The sequence below is a fragment of the Sinohyriopsis cumingii genome, chromosome 4, assembly GCF_028554795.1.
Source record: "Sinohyriopsis cumingii isolate HCF-2022 chromosome 4, ASM2855479v2, whole genome shotgun sequence".
NCBI lineage: Eukaryota > Metazoa > Mollusca > Bivalvia > Unionida > Unionidae > Sinohyriopsis > Sinohyriopsis cumingii.
This window is the reverse complement of record NC_142964.1, coordinates 92,692,689-92,708,763: the sequence shown is the minus strand read 5'-3', so window position 1 is coordinate 92,708,763 and position 16,075 is coordinate 92,692,689. Positions and strand designations below refer to the sequence as shown.

The following is a 16,075-nucleotide window of genomic DNA, read 5'->3' as shown; positions in this document are numbered from 1 at the left end:
AGGACTCAGAGTAGTCAAATTCGCTCCTAATCTGAACTGATTGTTTTACTTTCGGTCCTTTTCGTGCATGGTAAGCTGCAATATTTTCAATTTGTAATTTTTGTGAATGATCCAATTTATGCGTATTGTAGTTGGGGGGGGGGGGGGGGCAAGGCCCATCATATAAATGTTTCAAGATATATTTGTCTAATAATTGCAAAGTAAAATGTCGCTTTTCTTTAAACATTGATGCGTTGGGCGTATATTGTTGCAGATTAATCGGATTGACTGCAATTGTGTTATAGGATCTTTTGTGACCCGATGGGTCTAATATTATATTTGCAAAGGGACTTAGAATTATCGTTCCCTTTTATTTAATCACGACGAATAAGAGAGAAAGTTTCATAGCAACCATTCTGCTCCTACGACAAAATACAAGATGACGAACTTGCTCCGTTTGAATCGTGTCCCGATTGTTAATTCATTGCAAGGAATATTAAACTGTGGACGCATTTAGCCACATATAGCTTATATAAGAACAAAAGAAAGTACTTTGCAATCTTGACTCCATTTACGATTTAAGTACTTTACTGGTCGTCTAGTTAATGGCATGATACACCATTTAGCATGGAGAAAACCACTGCTGTTCCTTTGATATATACTGGCATGGGCAACTCTTACTAAGGACATATGCAACATACAGTTTCTAATCTCAACCTTGTCTCTACTATAGGTCTGAGGAATGTAAAGAACTAGATCCAACGTATGAAGCAGCCGCAAGAATACTGAAAGACAATGACCCGCCAATTCCTCTCATCAAGGTAAATACTATTTTCCTAAATATAAAAAAAAAATATTGGACCTCTTTGACACTTTCCTTGTACTATGTTACACTAAAGCACGTTTGTTTGTCATCATTTTTGTATGCCTTTTAACACTAGCATCACCAGTCCGGCGTGAGCTTTTATTTTCCACTGAAGCGTTTAGTTCTCTTCAATTGCAGCGAGGCAGGTCTTTGCGTGGTGTGTAACTGTTTATTTTATCAAGGTAACTGGTGTTTGTGGGGCTCGTAGTCACTGTGAGAAATGCAAACATACTTTACGACGCATACACTGAAACTGAAGATTTCGTTTGCTTTGTTACACAAATAGAAATGTAACAGTTCGACACTTATATGTAAGCTAATCTTTATGTTTCCACCATAAGATATATTATGCTATAATTTGATATTGTCGCTCCTTCTGCCAGTAGCAAATTCTGTGTATTGATTCCATTGATTGCTTCCTGTTATTTTCGTTATATTATATTACTTTTCAACACTTCCATTTTCAATACTATCGAATTGAAATTATGGTTTCTGTTTACCCTATTGAAATAAAAATGCATACAGTTAAAATATATTGGTCAATGTACAAATAAATAAAAATTATACCCTCAACTACATTTAAAATCACTACTGATTTATAGTACATAGGTAATTATTGTCAATGGTATCTATGACATTTATTATTTAAAAAAAGAGACTGTAATGACAAAAATGTGTCTTATTGTCAATGTATTAATCATGAGTATCCTAAATATCAATCATATCCTGCACTTTCATTTCGCTTTAGTTTTGCTCAAAATTCATTACTTAATGTTTTACATATATATGTTTCATTTGTTTAACTCGAATATATAGTTTCGTTTGCATTCAGTTTGCACCGCGTATATATTCATTTTGTATTTCCTTATCCTTTATTATACATTACAGTTCCATGTAACTGTAGTAAAACTGGATTGTTATTCCTCCTTGTTACAATACTTAATTTTCTAAAGTATTCTGTATTCTGTACTGCCACTAAGATCGAAATGGAATTGTTCTCTTATGTGAGTGATGATGCAGAGATGCATTGTATGGCAACTGTAGTAGTAATCACATCTTCATTGTGGAGTTTAAGCATTATGCATTTACTGAAAACGGTTAAATGTGACCCACATCATTTAATGTATTTAATTCAATCTTTGCAAAGATTTTATTTCGTGTCGATCGGTTGTTGCCAGATATTATAGGCCACAACAAGGAATGTTAGGAATGTTTAGTGTGAATCATTTGATTTGTTTCCAATGATGATCGGTTATTCTGCTTGATAATCGTTTGTTAAGTTTTGTCTCTAAGGAAATGTTGACCACGTCACGATATTACAAAATGTAACTTTGCTCAGCTCTGTATGATTGACCTTCTGGGTATATAGGTAATATCTCTAACCTAGCTGGTAGAAAAGACCTTGTATTCTGGTGACTTTCACTTTGCTGTATTGATTTATTTGACTACGTAAAATACGTAAATGAGAAAGCTGGTTCTATTAAACCGAGGAGGCACAGTTAATAAACTACAGTTGTTTACAGCATTCTCTGCAATATAACTCCTAGATAATGTCGGTGTTCATCCAAATGTTCAATTTGTCATTGTTGTATATGTAGATTGATGATATGATATAATGCAAAATTGTTTTTTTTTGTCTAAAATACAAATAGGATCCCCGAAGACTGGTCAGTAATTATGTTGAATCATTTTCTATATGTGGAATATTATATCCATACACATCCTCACATGTTGAACCATTGTTCTATAGGTGGAATGTACTGTTAAGACATATCATTAGATGTTGAATGATTATTCGTCACATATTCAATCCTTGTTCTGTAGGTGGACTATCGATACATATCATTACATGTTGAATTATTGTTTTATAGGTGGACTGTACTGTAGATACTGCAACCTGTGAACAATTTGGTGTTCAGAACTATCCCACTTTTAAAGTGTTTAGAAACGGTGATGCAGAGGATTATAACGGCGAAGTTACCACAGGTAGAGAGGCAGAAAGTGTTACCGTTTCTCTTATCTTTTTAATTTTAATTCGTCTAATATTTTGACATTTGTATTGCTAAAACTATTTAAGGTCTGTATAAATAGAAACTTTAATCCATAAAAAATTATTTTACCAAATTAATATTATCAAGTTATCAAAGCGTATATCTGAAACTGCAGGAAATAACTTCTTGCAAACAAAATCTGATAAAATTTTGATTAATTCATGTGCGCATTTAGTACATATTTTGCGCAATATGTCTTTATGTAACTTCTCTACATTTAGAGATTTATCTCTAGAAAAGATTTGTTTTTGTTTGTATTGCTTTTTATTCTTAGGCGCTTTTTGGAATTTACCAAGCGTATTTCGATATAAAATGATCGAATATACCATTTTATTGATGACGACATGAGTGGTAGACTAATGGACTAAAGACATGTTGAAACTAATCATTAATTTTAAAGTTTAAGGAAAACACGAAAAAGCCATAATATTATCAACTACCAGCCTGTCAAACATTTTCTTTAGAATATTTTCACAGTTAATATTCATCATTATTTTAATGATTAACTTATTACATTAGAAGTTTATGCATTAGTTACACAAATATCGATACAGACATCTCTATCTCTTTCAAAATAACAGTCAAAATGAGACTTGAAGAATTTAAGTTTTTTGAATTCTTCACAATACTTATTTTATGATAGAATGTCTAAAATAAATTTTTGACAACATTCCTGAAGAAAGGGTTTACATGTCTATGCATTTGGATCATGCCGTAAATCATGAAAACAATTTTTACCAACTGGGCTAAACTTTATAGATGACTAACACATCTCACCTATGTTTGCCTGGGTCCGAGTCTCTGCTTGGCCAACGTGGGAATCTAAGACAGCTTCCCAATAACTTCCCATGGTCGTGGTGGTTCTACCTAGGATTTTACACCAAATATACTAGCGCCATGTATAGCAAATTATGTGCTGAAAAAAATGGCGTCAAAGCGGGCAGCTTTACCAACAACAATTGTTTTATCGTATGGCCGATTAATCATTGGTTAAATTTCCACCTCCTTTTTGGTAATTTAAAACTCCCTTGTTTTCTGTAGCTGTATTACATTTGCAGTATATTTTATCTGCGCGTTATCTACATATTGCAAAGTCGTTCTAACTGTAGTATTTTGCATAATTACTGCAGTTTATATCTGCATACTATTATATTTGATTTGCATTTTGTGTTAGTTTTTACTATATGTTTTTATTTCATTAAATTCTATTGTAATGTAACATTGTTGTACTTGACCTTGTCATAAACTGGGCTTCGTTAGTAGTTGTGCCACATTATCTGTTTAATATAGGCGACACTAATCACCTTCAGATATCTTTTATTTAGAACTATAGATTATTAGGACTCGGTATCTGTGTTCTAGGATTATTTGGGATTTAATTCGTAATACCGTACGTTCCTAGATATTGCATTTTTATTTTATAGAGTAGGGAAATAAAGTATTTGTTTTATTTTACAAAGCTTGTTGCTTTTCGCTCTTTTTTATAATTCATTTTAAGAGCATATGCTCGTAACAATACTTTAATTGTTTTTCGTGTTCAAGACAAGCACTTTATTTATTATTGGATCGTTAGATTTTCTTCGGATTGTAATCAATACGCAAATATTTATACAGCATTTTAATTTCAACATATCAGAAATGTTATCATAGCGTTATATTTACGTTTTATTATCAGATTTGATTGTGAAGAACATGCAAAACAAGGCCATTCCTGCATCTACAGAACTGAAAACTGTTGAAGCTGTCGAGAACCTATTAAAACATAACGCCTTTTCAGTGATAGGTATGTACATAATTATAGTTGGTATCTGTGTGAGCGAATTTCACCTATATTGACAAAACAATAGGTGCTATATCGGAGACTGTTAACTTCTAAATGACCTCCGTGTGATAGCTATATTTTACATGCCCTCCATCAGGCAGAACGTTTATATTATGATTGCTGTAGTCTGTGTATCATAAGTGTCTTTGAATAATTAATTTAGTATCTGCAGGATACCATCACTGACCCATTAATGAACAGTGGGGCACGACAAAATCTTTTTAATTTAACTGACAAAATCCTTCTAATTTATGACCAGTAGCTTAATTGTCAATATCATTTTGATTGAAAGAAGCAAATGTTCTCCGCACATTAACACTCTCCTAATTTCACATACCTGTATAAATGTTTGTAATGCTTCCACATACAGTAAGAAAGAAGGTTTTGAATTAGGGATGAAAATCTCAAACTTAACGGTCACTGTGACAAGCTGAAGAAAAGTGGTTTCAGCTATCCAACTTTCTATACAGATATGACTATTGAACATTGGCAAGATGTACATAATGTACCTTTCACGATACACGTGTTATGACCCTCTATTAATACAGAAGGTGTATATAGAGTTACATTGGCTGTTTATCCTCACATGTGTTAAGCTGTTTAAGTTTGCTTGTGATACAGATTTACGTGCACAATTGATCGACAGTGAAGAGGTAACCAGAGTCGATTCATCTTCATAAAATTGGAACATAGAAAAGCACAACGAATATGACATGCTTGAAATTAATCCCAAAAGACCGGCGACCTATTAATGATAATGTAAAGCAGTCGATGAGCACACCTTTAACAGTGATAGCATTTGCTGGTGGTCCATATTTACAACAAAATATATATATTATCAGACTTTATATTGAAAACATTTAAGTGAAGTTGAAATGTGAAAATGCGACCTATATTTATATAAGGCGTTTCCTATCAACAGCATCATAGCGCCATATCATCTATTTCGTATTACCACGGTTATGTTTCTCTAATTACAAAAGTCAACTAGGGTTATATTTTATTAAAACTGATAATTATATTCTGCTGGCTAATACACATCTACAATTTTAGTTCATCCAATACATTTGTTTTCGTCTGTATTTAGTATATCCGTTGTGCAGAAAATATAATAGACTACGGGTTACTTTAAAGTATACTTTTCTAAACAGAGGAAGTGTCCATAATTAATGTTCTTTAGCATTTTATGCAGCCTGTTATTTACATAGGTTTATCTTAAAATATGTAAACATATTTATACAATAAGAACCCACGTAAAAAAACAACAGAGTGATTGAAATGTTTAAGATTTAATAGGTCTTGTTTTTTAAATTTTATGTTGCAGGTTTCTTCAGCAATAGCGAGAGTGAATTGGCAAAAATCTACCTGAAGGTAGCGCACGCTATAAGGGGTGAAATATTATTTTCCCATACCACAGAACAAGCTATCAGAAACAATTATAGTTATAACGAGTAAGTGTAGAACTTTCCACTTAATGACAATTTAACCCTTTCGTCTTCATTAACCATGTACCCGTGAATTTATTTATAGCGAATCATATAGCCTATATAATAGAAAGTTATAATTGCAAAATTACACAATTGTGTCGGTCCACATTGAGCAGGAAGGGATTTAATTCAATTGCAGCAAGAACTGATTAAGCTCAGTTTGGTTGTATTACAGATCCTGATATAAGTTTAGACTGGATCCCTGCAAGCCTTCAGTCTCGCCTCTCAAATAACGAACATGGTACTTTCAGTTTTCTTTCAAACTTCGAGTTCTGTTGATGCCCAATTTCCAGTAAATCATGAACATGTCTTTGTTGGCCAGTTACGGCAAATGACAAGAAACGAAATTTATCTTACAGTGCATTCGGTAAAGAATATATTCAACAATCTAAACTGTTACCAGGGTATAATTATATCCAATCATTCTATTCTAATAACATTGTAATTCGTTTTAAATAGCGATTTCTTGACCACTGATACATTCCAATTATCCTTATTCAAATACGTCACCCGATCATAATACCTAATGCATTATAATACCACCTCGCAAATCCAGACCACTCAGGCTACAATGTTCGTCTACTATGCTTAAAGTTATCTGCCAATCTAGGTGGTAGTTAGATAGGGTCACTGTCAAATGATTCGAGAGACCTAAATTAAAGATTAGTATTGAACGTATTTACAAATTAAATTGGAAATATGCAGAGTAAGCTATGATCATCTGAAGAATCATACATTTCAAAGTTAAATACCCACGAAGAGCCCTTACTCAAAAAGTCTTTCCTCCCTTTTCTCTTTGTTTTTACACTACATTTGTAGTTCGTGCTAGTCATTAACTTTCATTATTTACTGATTAGCAGACATGTGTAATATAAAGACTACGTATATCTAGTACTGAGTTAGACATCATAATTGTCAGCAAAACATATTTTAGTACTTACCGGACTAAATAGTGGATTCGTATTCATTTGGGTAGCTCCCGGCTTTGGAAAAGATCTTGCCTCAAATTAAAAAGTAAATTTTACCTTGAATCTTTGGCTTCCATTGAACAGTTACGACAATACTTCTTTCGCCTGCATTATCGCTTTTTTGAGACATATCTTTAACGTGCACATTCTAACAACTCATTAATTTTGTAACTGATAACTACTCTGTTTTTCAGTGAAATTGTATTGTTCCAGCCAAAGATTTTGCAAAATGAGTTTGAAGAACCTGCGAGAAAGTATGATGATGTTGCATCTGTGCACAATATTACAGCTTGGATTCAAAAGGAAAGGTATTCGGGTTTTAAATAACCACTTTATTAGCAATCGGAAAATATCTCATAGACATATTTACAGTGTTTTAGCTCACAAAATGGGCAAAAGAGTCAAGCAGCATCATACGTATGACTAATAAGAGCTGCAAGACATTTGCTCATGCCATTTTTATAGGTGTTTTTCTCATCTTGATTGCACAGTCAAACTCACCCATGGAATTATCATGTCATGTTCAAAATCTGTTTCTATTTTATTTTCACGATGAAAATAAACAAAAACTGTTTATGTTAGGAAAACGTTAGAAATTAAATGGAGTCCGCGTTATTGTGGACATTCCGTTTCTCCCAGATTCTCGTTTTTTTTTCGGAAATAGAAAACATCACTGACTATAAAATTGAAATAGAAAGATAGAATTTAGTTGTGTCATATTGTTGTATGCGAGACCGCTATCGAGTACGTACTCCGTTAAGGGAATTTGTACCTACTCCCTTAAGGGGCGCATCTACCTATTCCTTAAGGGGAGGGCTATAGCTCTCTATCTCTCAAGAATTTAGAGATTTATTGGGAGGGGGTAAAATATTGTATTTGAACCTTTTCAAGATTTATGCTGCTCCCTTATATTTACGAAAAACGTGTGGTATGTATCCTGTGTACATAAGGGATTCATTTAGGATGATAGACAGATCCAGTGTCAGATCGCGTCGTATGAGTAATATGATTAACCTTTATTACTTGCAATGATTTGTTTTCTTCAAGTGTTTCATTCATTTCAAAATTTAGCTTGCTTTAGCCAGCTGTGAATTGGATATGGTTCCATCTAATCAGATAGCAAAGAAGTATACACTTTTAAACTAGCTACATATCTAGTGCATCGCAAGCGGATGGAAGACAATCGGATTAACGAGAATGACTTTCCAATATCGTAGACTTCGATAAAGATATTAACATTGTTTCAGTATCATAAGTAGAATAAAATCTAACCTCGATTAACAAAGGGAAGAAAAACAAAATGAAGAAAAGGCAGATAAAGAAAACAGAGAAGAAAGGATAAGAATGCTATCCTAATAGCAGAAAAAACAAAGGAAACAGCATAAAAAGAAAACAAATAAAGATGAAAGAGTACGAAATATGGCAGAAGAAAAAACAGCAAGGACAATGCCGTTAAGGAAAATGTAAAGAAAATAGAAGCAGCAAAGAAGTAAACGAAAACGATGAATAAGTAAAACATAAAATTAGGAGAAGGAAAGAAGAGTAAAAAAGCAGTAGAATCTTCATTACTGCTAACATCAACAAAACCAAATATAATACCTAAGAAATACCGGCCAAACCGGTACAATCAACAATTATAGAAATAAGGAAGCAAAAACAAATTCGGATTACACAACGGTCATGGAAGACAACAATCTTATGATATCATAAAGCTAATAAACAAAGAAATAAATGTAATCGCAGAGATTAAGACAATAAGGTGTAACGATCTTATTCAATGGTTTATTGATTTTACTTGGTATATACAGATAGTCCTAAATACGCTAGACTCCACTTATTAAAGATACACGTGCCAAATGTTGATCTGGAATGAATTTGACTGGCAAACGTTACCTACCAAGAAAGGGAACAAATTATGCAAAGTCATATTTCAGTTTTACACTATTACGCACGGAACTATTTTTATTCTTCGCGAACTTTCTCCGTTTTGACGAAATGTCAAAACCTTTTCAACGAGGAACATTTGCCAGCATTTCATGTCATTTATATTGTTTTTTCTTCTGATACTTTTTTCACATCTTTGAACTCCATGTGCATATTTTAATTCTTAGGATACATTTCTCAATGTAGTACCTTATGTTTAAATTTTACTTCAAAGTTTCATCTTATCCCAACTTTAGACAGTAAATTTAATTAATATCATCATAATATCAGCATAATATCAACACATTTGATTTTGTTTGGGAATGGCATATCTCAGACCAGTCATCGTGAATTGAAGACACCATGAATATTATCCCGAAGACTCCCAATTACCTTGTAACTTACATTATTGTCAATTAAATGAAAACTGTTTTAAGGGTTCAAATGTCAGTACAAATGAATAGCATATACCGAATCAATTCCATATCCTGAATTTACTGATGCAGCAACAGTCTGAAATGAAACATTGACACTATCAGAAATGTATCTGAATCAATCAAAAACAAACAAAATATAGATATATAACATGCATTTAATGTATTATGATGAATGTGGTAACAGCATGGCATCTTATACCTATCTGTATTTTATGGTGTTATGGGTTTATCTCATTTACTCCGTTATGGACATGGCTATTGTCCCCGACAACCTCAGTAAGCAATATCTGTTTCGATGTACTAACTCTAGTTTATTTACTTCTTGCAGCCTTGGTCTATGCTCTGAGCGTACTGAGAAAAATGCCGAAAAATTTAAGAAACCTCTTGTTGTGGTATATTATGATGTGAACTTCGTTGAGAAAGAAAATGATACGATCTATTGGAGAAACAGGTTTGTATACATCTTTGTTCGCTGTATAAAATGTTATTGCTCATACACTTTGGAATTTTTAATCAACACTATTTTTAATGTCTTTCACATTATTGTTAAAACTAATATTAGATCATGGACTGTTTTAACAAAATATTTGAATCATTAGCCAATCCTTTTTTTTGGCACTAAAGCTTCACCCTGAAAGACATTTAAAGACCTCAATTCCATGACAATTATAACGCGTTGATTTACCAAATAGAGTTCTGTAAACAAGTGATATCATAATTAATCTTTCCCATCGATATATATTGAAACCTATAATAATAGTATATATAAACAACCCAGCCACCGATAGGACACTGTGAAGCTAATTAAAATCTACTATCAGAAGTGTTTCTCCACGCTGATATTTGTATTGTGACATACACAATATGTAGAAACGATAATCCAAAAGCAGTGTTTCAGTCAAAATGCCAATGAGCACTTATAATTCCATGTTATATTAAATTTAGACACGTAATTCCTCTCCAATTATAACTGAATACAAATAAATATGATGTCATAGTCAGATCGTACGTAATATTATAAGACCCTCTTTATATACAAATGATCACCTGACCTAGCTATTAGTCGTTCAAATGGAAAATTACAATAAATTTTAAATATATTTGCTCCAAGCACATTCTCATTTCAAAAGGCAGTGTCAACACATTGTTTATAAATCATAATTATCTTACATTACAGTCTAACGATCAAGGACAAAGTGAAGAACATACTATGTCTACATACATACATACATATTAAAATAAATAACCATTTTTTAAACCTCGATATTAATGTATTAAACATTCAGGCAGGTCTAACATGCCAATTACTTAACCATCATCATGTTTGTACTTTTGAACAGCTGACTATATAAGTATATTTCAAAAAGGTTTTAACATGTTGTTTGTTGGACTTAAAGAGTACTGAAAGTGGCTAAGGACTTTCAGGATGAAGGGAAAGAGGTTACTTTTGCCATCAGCAACCACAAAGTTTGGGTTCATGAGCTTGGGACGTTTGGACTCACTGAACTTAGAAACAACAGGCCGGTGTTTACTCCACGAGACAAACCAGTTGTTACTGCCAGAGACACAAGGGACAGAAAATATGTCATGTCTGATGAGTTCACGTAAGTATTTTACTCACCATCAGAACCTGATTTAGAGTCTAAAGGTAGAATGTGACGATTGATTGTGTTTAATACAGCTAAACACTGATTATCCAGATATTAAATTTGCAGATCATTCACAGTTGTATGAACTTCCTTACACCTACCCTACTATCTATAAAACTAATTGTCTCGACAATGTTTATGATTTTAGATAAGGTTAGTGATACAGTGACACGACGTATAGCTTACATCGTTTCTAAGCAAAGAACTAAAATACCTGCTCAAAGACAAATCATAGTAGTCAAGCGCATTCTTTCAGTTGAGTGGATCGAGAATGGACTTGACAATGCTATTTTAGTTATAGTTGTACTTAGAGTATACATCAAAACCGGAAAGCTCTATAGTAATATATATTCATGTCCCTCCATCTGCCATACTTCATCATACTTCTTTTACTCAGCATAGCTTAACCAGATTTAGAAATAAGTGGGTGTTGTTTAGTAATTGAATTTCCGGTGATACTTAGATATTTCTTTTAACGATCTTAGCTAGTAAGGACTGATTATGACAGAGATACTGCACTTTTTTCACCAAATTTAAATTTTCACTAAAGAAGAACCTTATAACCAACATAGCTCATTAATATTATTATACTCTGAAACAACTTGATATGTAGGGTCTATCATTGACCTAGATGTGGGTTTAATTGTGTTTTTTTTTCTTAGCCGTATTTTGCTTATAGTTATGGCTCGTGAACATTAACCGTATTATGTTCATATGGGTCACGTATGCGTTTAACAGGAATTATATCAGTAATGGATATCATTGCTTTAAGAATTTAATTCTACATACCTTTAAATGGTAATTATTTACTTTATTTGGATCCTCATTCATTTATATTTCTTTGGAAGGTCGTTGTTCACATGTATGTTGACATGTTTGGACGATATCAACCGAACGGTGTGATCAGTAACTTCCAGATTTAATGGTGTGCGCTGTGATGTCACGGCGAAAGCTACGCATGTTGATAAACAAGTTCGCATTTCCTATATATATCGTGGCCATTAGACTCGACGTGTTCTCTTCATTACTAAGTCTAGTCCTTGGCTAAAATTGTAAATGCCCATAGCAATCGATAATTAGGCTCAATCATTGGTCTTCGTGCTCCCCAATAAATTAAACCTACATCTATGCCAAAACTACCTACCCATCAATCTGATCAGTTACCCAAGCAAGGTCACACCAAGATCATACGAGCCATCGTATCATACGGAGGCCACTTGACCACTGTGAAAAAGCTTACACTAAAGTGGTACGGTCATGTCTCATACTATTCTGGACTGGCAAAACCAGTCTTGCAAGGCACAGTACGAGAGTTGAGACGAAGAGGCAGCCATAAACATAGGTGGGAAGACAACATTAAAGAGGGGACAGGCATATGATATGTATATTATTAAAGGGCAGTAGAGAACAGGGACAGATGAAGACATTTGGTTGTAAAGTCAATTGTGGTGCCAAAACAATCACTTGCGTTAAGGATTGATGATGATGATGATGATGATGATGATGATTGTCGAATGTTCTTAGATGATGCTATTTGTTAGGACTACTGTTTGTTGAAAGTGCTTAGATGATGTTATCTGGTATAAATACTGTTTGTCAAATGTGCTTAGATGATTTTATTTGGCATGAATACTGTCGAAATAGTTTTAATGGGGTTTTACATAGTTTGAACATTCGTATGCCTTTCTCTAGGCAAATTGTTTACGCAGGTGGAAACTGAAAATGTTGCTTCTAATAAGCACAGCTCAAGAATAATTCAAAATATTTCCATGAAATTCTGAAACAAAATTGTATCTTAGATCTAGAAATGGTCTTGTGAGGTGTTTTATACGTCATGACCCTGTGAATCAACTTCATATTTTCGGATGGAATGTTACTCTAATTAGCCTGACTCATGAATCACGTAGCATACTTCAGTGCAAATTTATGTGAACATTGTTTATTGAACCGTGATGTACTAAAGGCTAGTACTTCTTGAATTTCTTGTCAACCGTTTGAAAACGATTATTCCAATTTTATTTGACTTTTCTAAAATGATACCTGATTTCATGAGCATTTAATCTCATATGTGATTATCGAGATATATTTCACTATTTTTGGCAGCTATATCGTCTTGAACATTTTAACATTTTATGTTAAGCCTTTTAGACAGTCATGTCATTTCTACATCAGTCTTCGTATTGACCTATCATTATTATTATTATTATTATTTTATTATCATTATTACAGAGAGGAGAATCTAGAAAAGTTTGTAAACGACCTGCTGGATGAAAAATTAGAACAATACTTGTTATCTGAGCCTATTCCTGCTTCAAATGACGGGCCTGTCAAGGTACAAAGCAAAACAAGCTAGAAATCAAGCTCAGTACTCGAAAATGATAACGCGTTTCTTACAGGTGTATAGTATATTATATGTGCTGAGCTCCAAGGTTTCACCTGTTAAATTCCGACTGCTCCCTGCTGTTATTTGCTCATGCATTTCGAAAACACAATGTCTCACTTTCGATATATATGACATGGTGTGCGTATTAATTAATAACAGCAGGGATACTAACGTTTTACTGAGCACATACGACATCTTAGATATTCCAATTTATTACGCCCACAAAAACCAGATTGTCATAATTGCAAGATTTCCAAGTTTGTTTCAGATCTAATAATCATTGCTATAGATAGGTAGAAGAAAAACATTAGTACAATGGGCAAATCAGGTTACATTATGCATCAAAATATTCTTCTATAGCCCGATAAAAATCTGTTTCCATGCAATATAAAACAATCTGCATTATAAACCATATTTGGACAACATGTTATAATTGCCTATAATGTGATCAAGCTGATACCGAACGAGGGTCAATGTTCTACCGATTTCATTGAACGAGATATTAGAAACACGTCTAAAATGGAGTGATAACCATTTATGGATCACCGTTGGAGAAATTGATCGGCTTTCTCATCATTAATGCGAGTCAAATCTTAAAGTCGTTTGTTACAAAAAAAGTTAAATTAAAGCACAACGAAATATCAGTATATACCGTAAATTGTGTGAAACCATATTGATTTCCAGCTTTTCATGAAATTTACAGAAATGATTTCCTCTGATTTAATTATATGTCATTTCGCAGCACAACTTTGATCCAAGCCAATAATTGTTCATAGTTTTAATATTTTCTTGCCACGTTGGCATTACTGTGCAGATATATTATCGACTCATCATCACGCAATATATAGCGCTCATAATATCCATTCATACTTCCAAACAAACGTTTGGTCAAAGGATGTTGAAAGAATAGTATCTCATCTCGTCATCAGAGGATCATCAACGGAGTTTGATTTCTTCAGAAGTGAACGAATATCACTAGTCAGTTAAGATCAAAAAGGTATTTGACTCACGGTACAATTATCTGTTCCAATAGTAAACGTAGGCAAACACCAAATTAACAACTCAATAACTTTTAATATCTGATTGCTTGTGATTTATATACATATCTTAAAGGACTGAAATCTCAGCAATAAAATAGCTTCTGTTATTTCAGTTACAGCTCGGATAAGCTTTCAAAAGATATATTCCTAAATAAGTCTTATATTATCAATCAATCCTGGCCAGACAACCCCATTTATACTCTGTTTATTCGTACATGGCAGTTCTATCTTTTGTTGCCATGTATACATGGACTAAAGATACGTGAATTATATAATTATTCTTCTAGGTCTGGAGGTAAAAAGGTTAAGTTCAAGGAAGTCGTTTCTTAAGTTCTTATATAATTTGGATAAACAAAATTTTGTATTATGACGCATTTGAAAAATGTTAGTCATTTAACCGTTTGTTAATCCTAAAAGCATTGTATATAACTAGAGATGGTGATATATTGAATTGTGGCTTACCGTGACGGCATTGATTGTGTTTAAATTAGGATGAAGGGTTCATATTTTTAATCTCAAAGCACACACACACACACACACACACACACACACACACACGCATATATATATATATATATATATATATATATATATATATATATATATATATATATATATATATATATATATATATATATATATATATATATCTTACATTGGTCACACATTACCTGAGTAATGTGGTGGTTTTATAACTATGATCTCAATTCATAGAAGTCGTTCAGTCATATTAATGGGGCTGCACTCCAAGAATGATGGTACGTTCTCGAACTTTATACTAAGGTATCAATGACTTTACCTTGATTGTTCAACAAATGCAATTAAACATAGCAATTGTATATTCACAGGACTTAAATCTTCGTAGCGGAGAAAATGTCGATTCACAGACGGAATGAAATTTAGATGATACAAATCAAGCTAGGGTCCATCATAACAGAATGCAAATGCGTATCATTATATCTCCTGCTAGAATATTTTAATCCTTTTAAGGAAATTAAATTTTGAAGGTTTTAACAACACACAACATCAAAACGTATTACTAAATTTAGATGCGTAAATTCTAGCTGATGTTCTTCGAAATCTGAATTGTTAATAATTAACAAGTTTTCTGGACTTTAATGCTTGAGTGTCAGGTTGAGATCTCGGAGAAGAAAACTTGTGGTCCGATGGGACCCAAAGACCTTACAATGCACACCTTCATAAATATTTTAAGCATTATCGCCAAATATACATTGCTCTCTTTTCTAGTACTCAATATTTTTGCATTGGGATGTAAAAGAAATAAGCCATAATGATGAAGACCACTTCATATGTATCATGTTTATTGGTGTGAGTGTCGCATCAAGTTTCTGATTGGTATTATTTCATTATCTGAAATCGACTGTAGTGTTGGCCACCTCTTTATTTGTCATAAGGAGACTTCAAAAGTTAATAAACAAGTTATACCGGTATTAATATTTAGACCAATCTT

The 16,075-nt window shown here is 33.1% G+C and overlaps 1 protein-coding gene across 1 annotated transcript in view; it reads left to right on the top strand.

Moving 5' to 3' along the window:
* LOC149801683 (protein disulfide-isomerase A3-like) overlaps positions 1-16,075 on the top strand; it is a 37,315-nt gene that overhangs the window by 18,126 nt on the left and 3,114 nt on the right. The window contains exons 4-11 of the mRNA XM_089956832.1: positions 713-800; positions 2,716-2,830; positions 4,571-4,678; positions 6,042-6,168; positions 7,367-7,480; positions 9,861-9,983; positions 10,930-11,136; positions 13,411-13,513. Coding sequence (XP_089812958.1) covers positions 713-800; positions 2,716-2,830; positions 4,571-4,678; positions 6,042-6,168; positions 7,367-7,480; positions 9,861-9,983; positions 10,930-11,136; positions 13,411-13,513 — 985 coding nt within the window. The remainder of the gene's footprint in view (positions 1-712; positions 801-2,715; positions 2,831-4,570; positions 4,679-6,041; positions 6,169-7,366; positions 7,481-9,860; positions 9,984-10,929; positions 11,137-13,410; positions 13,514-16,075) is intronic.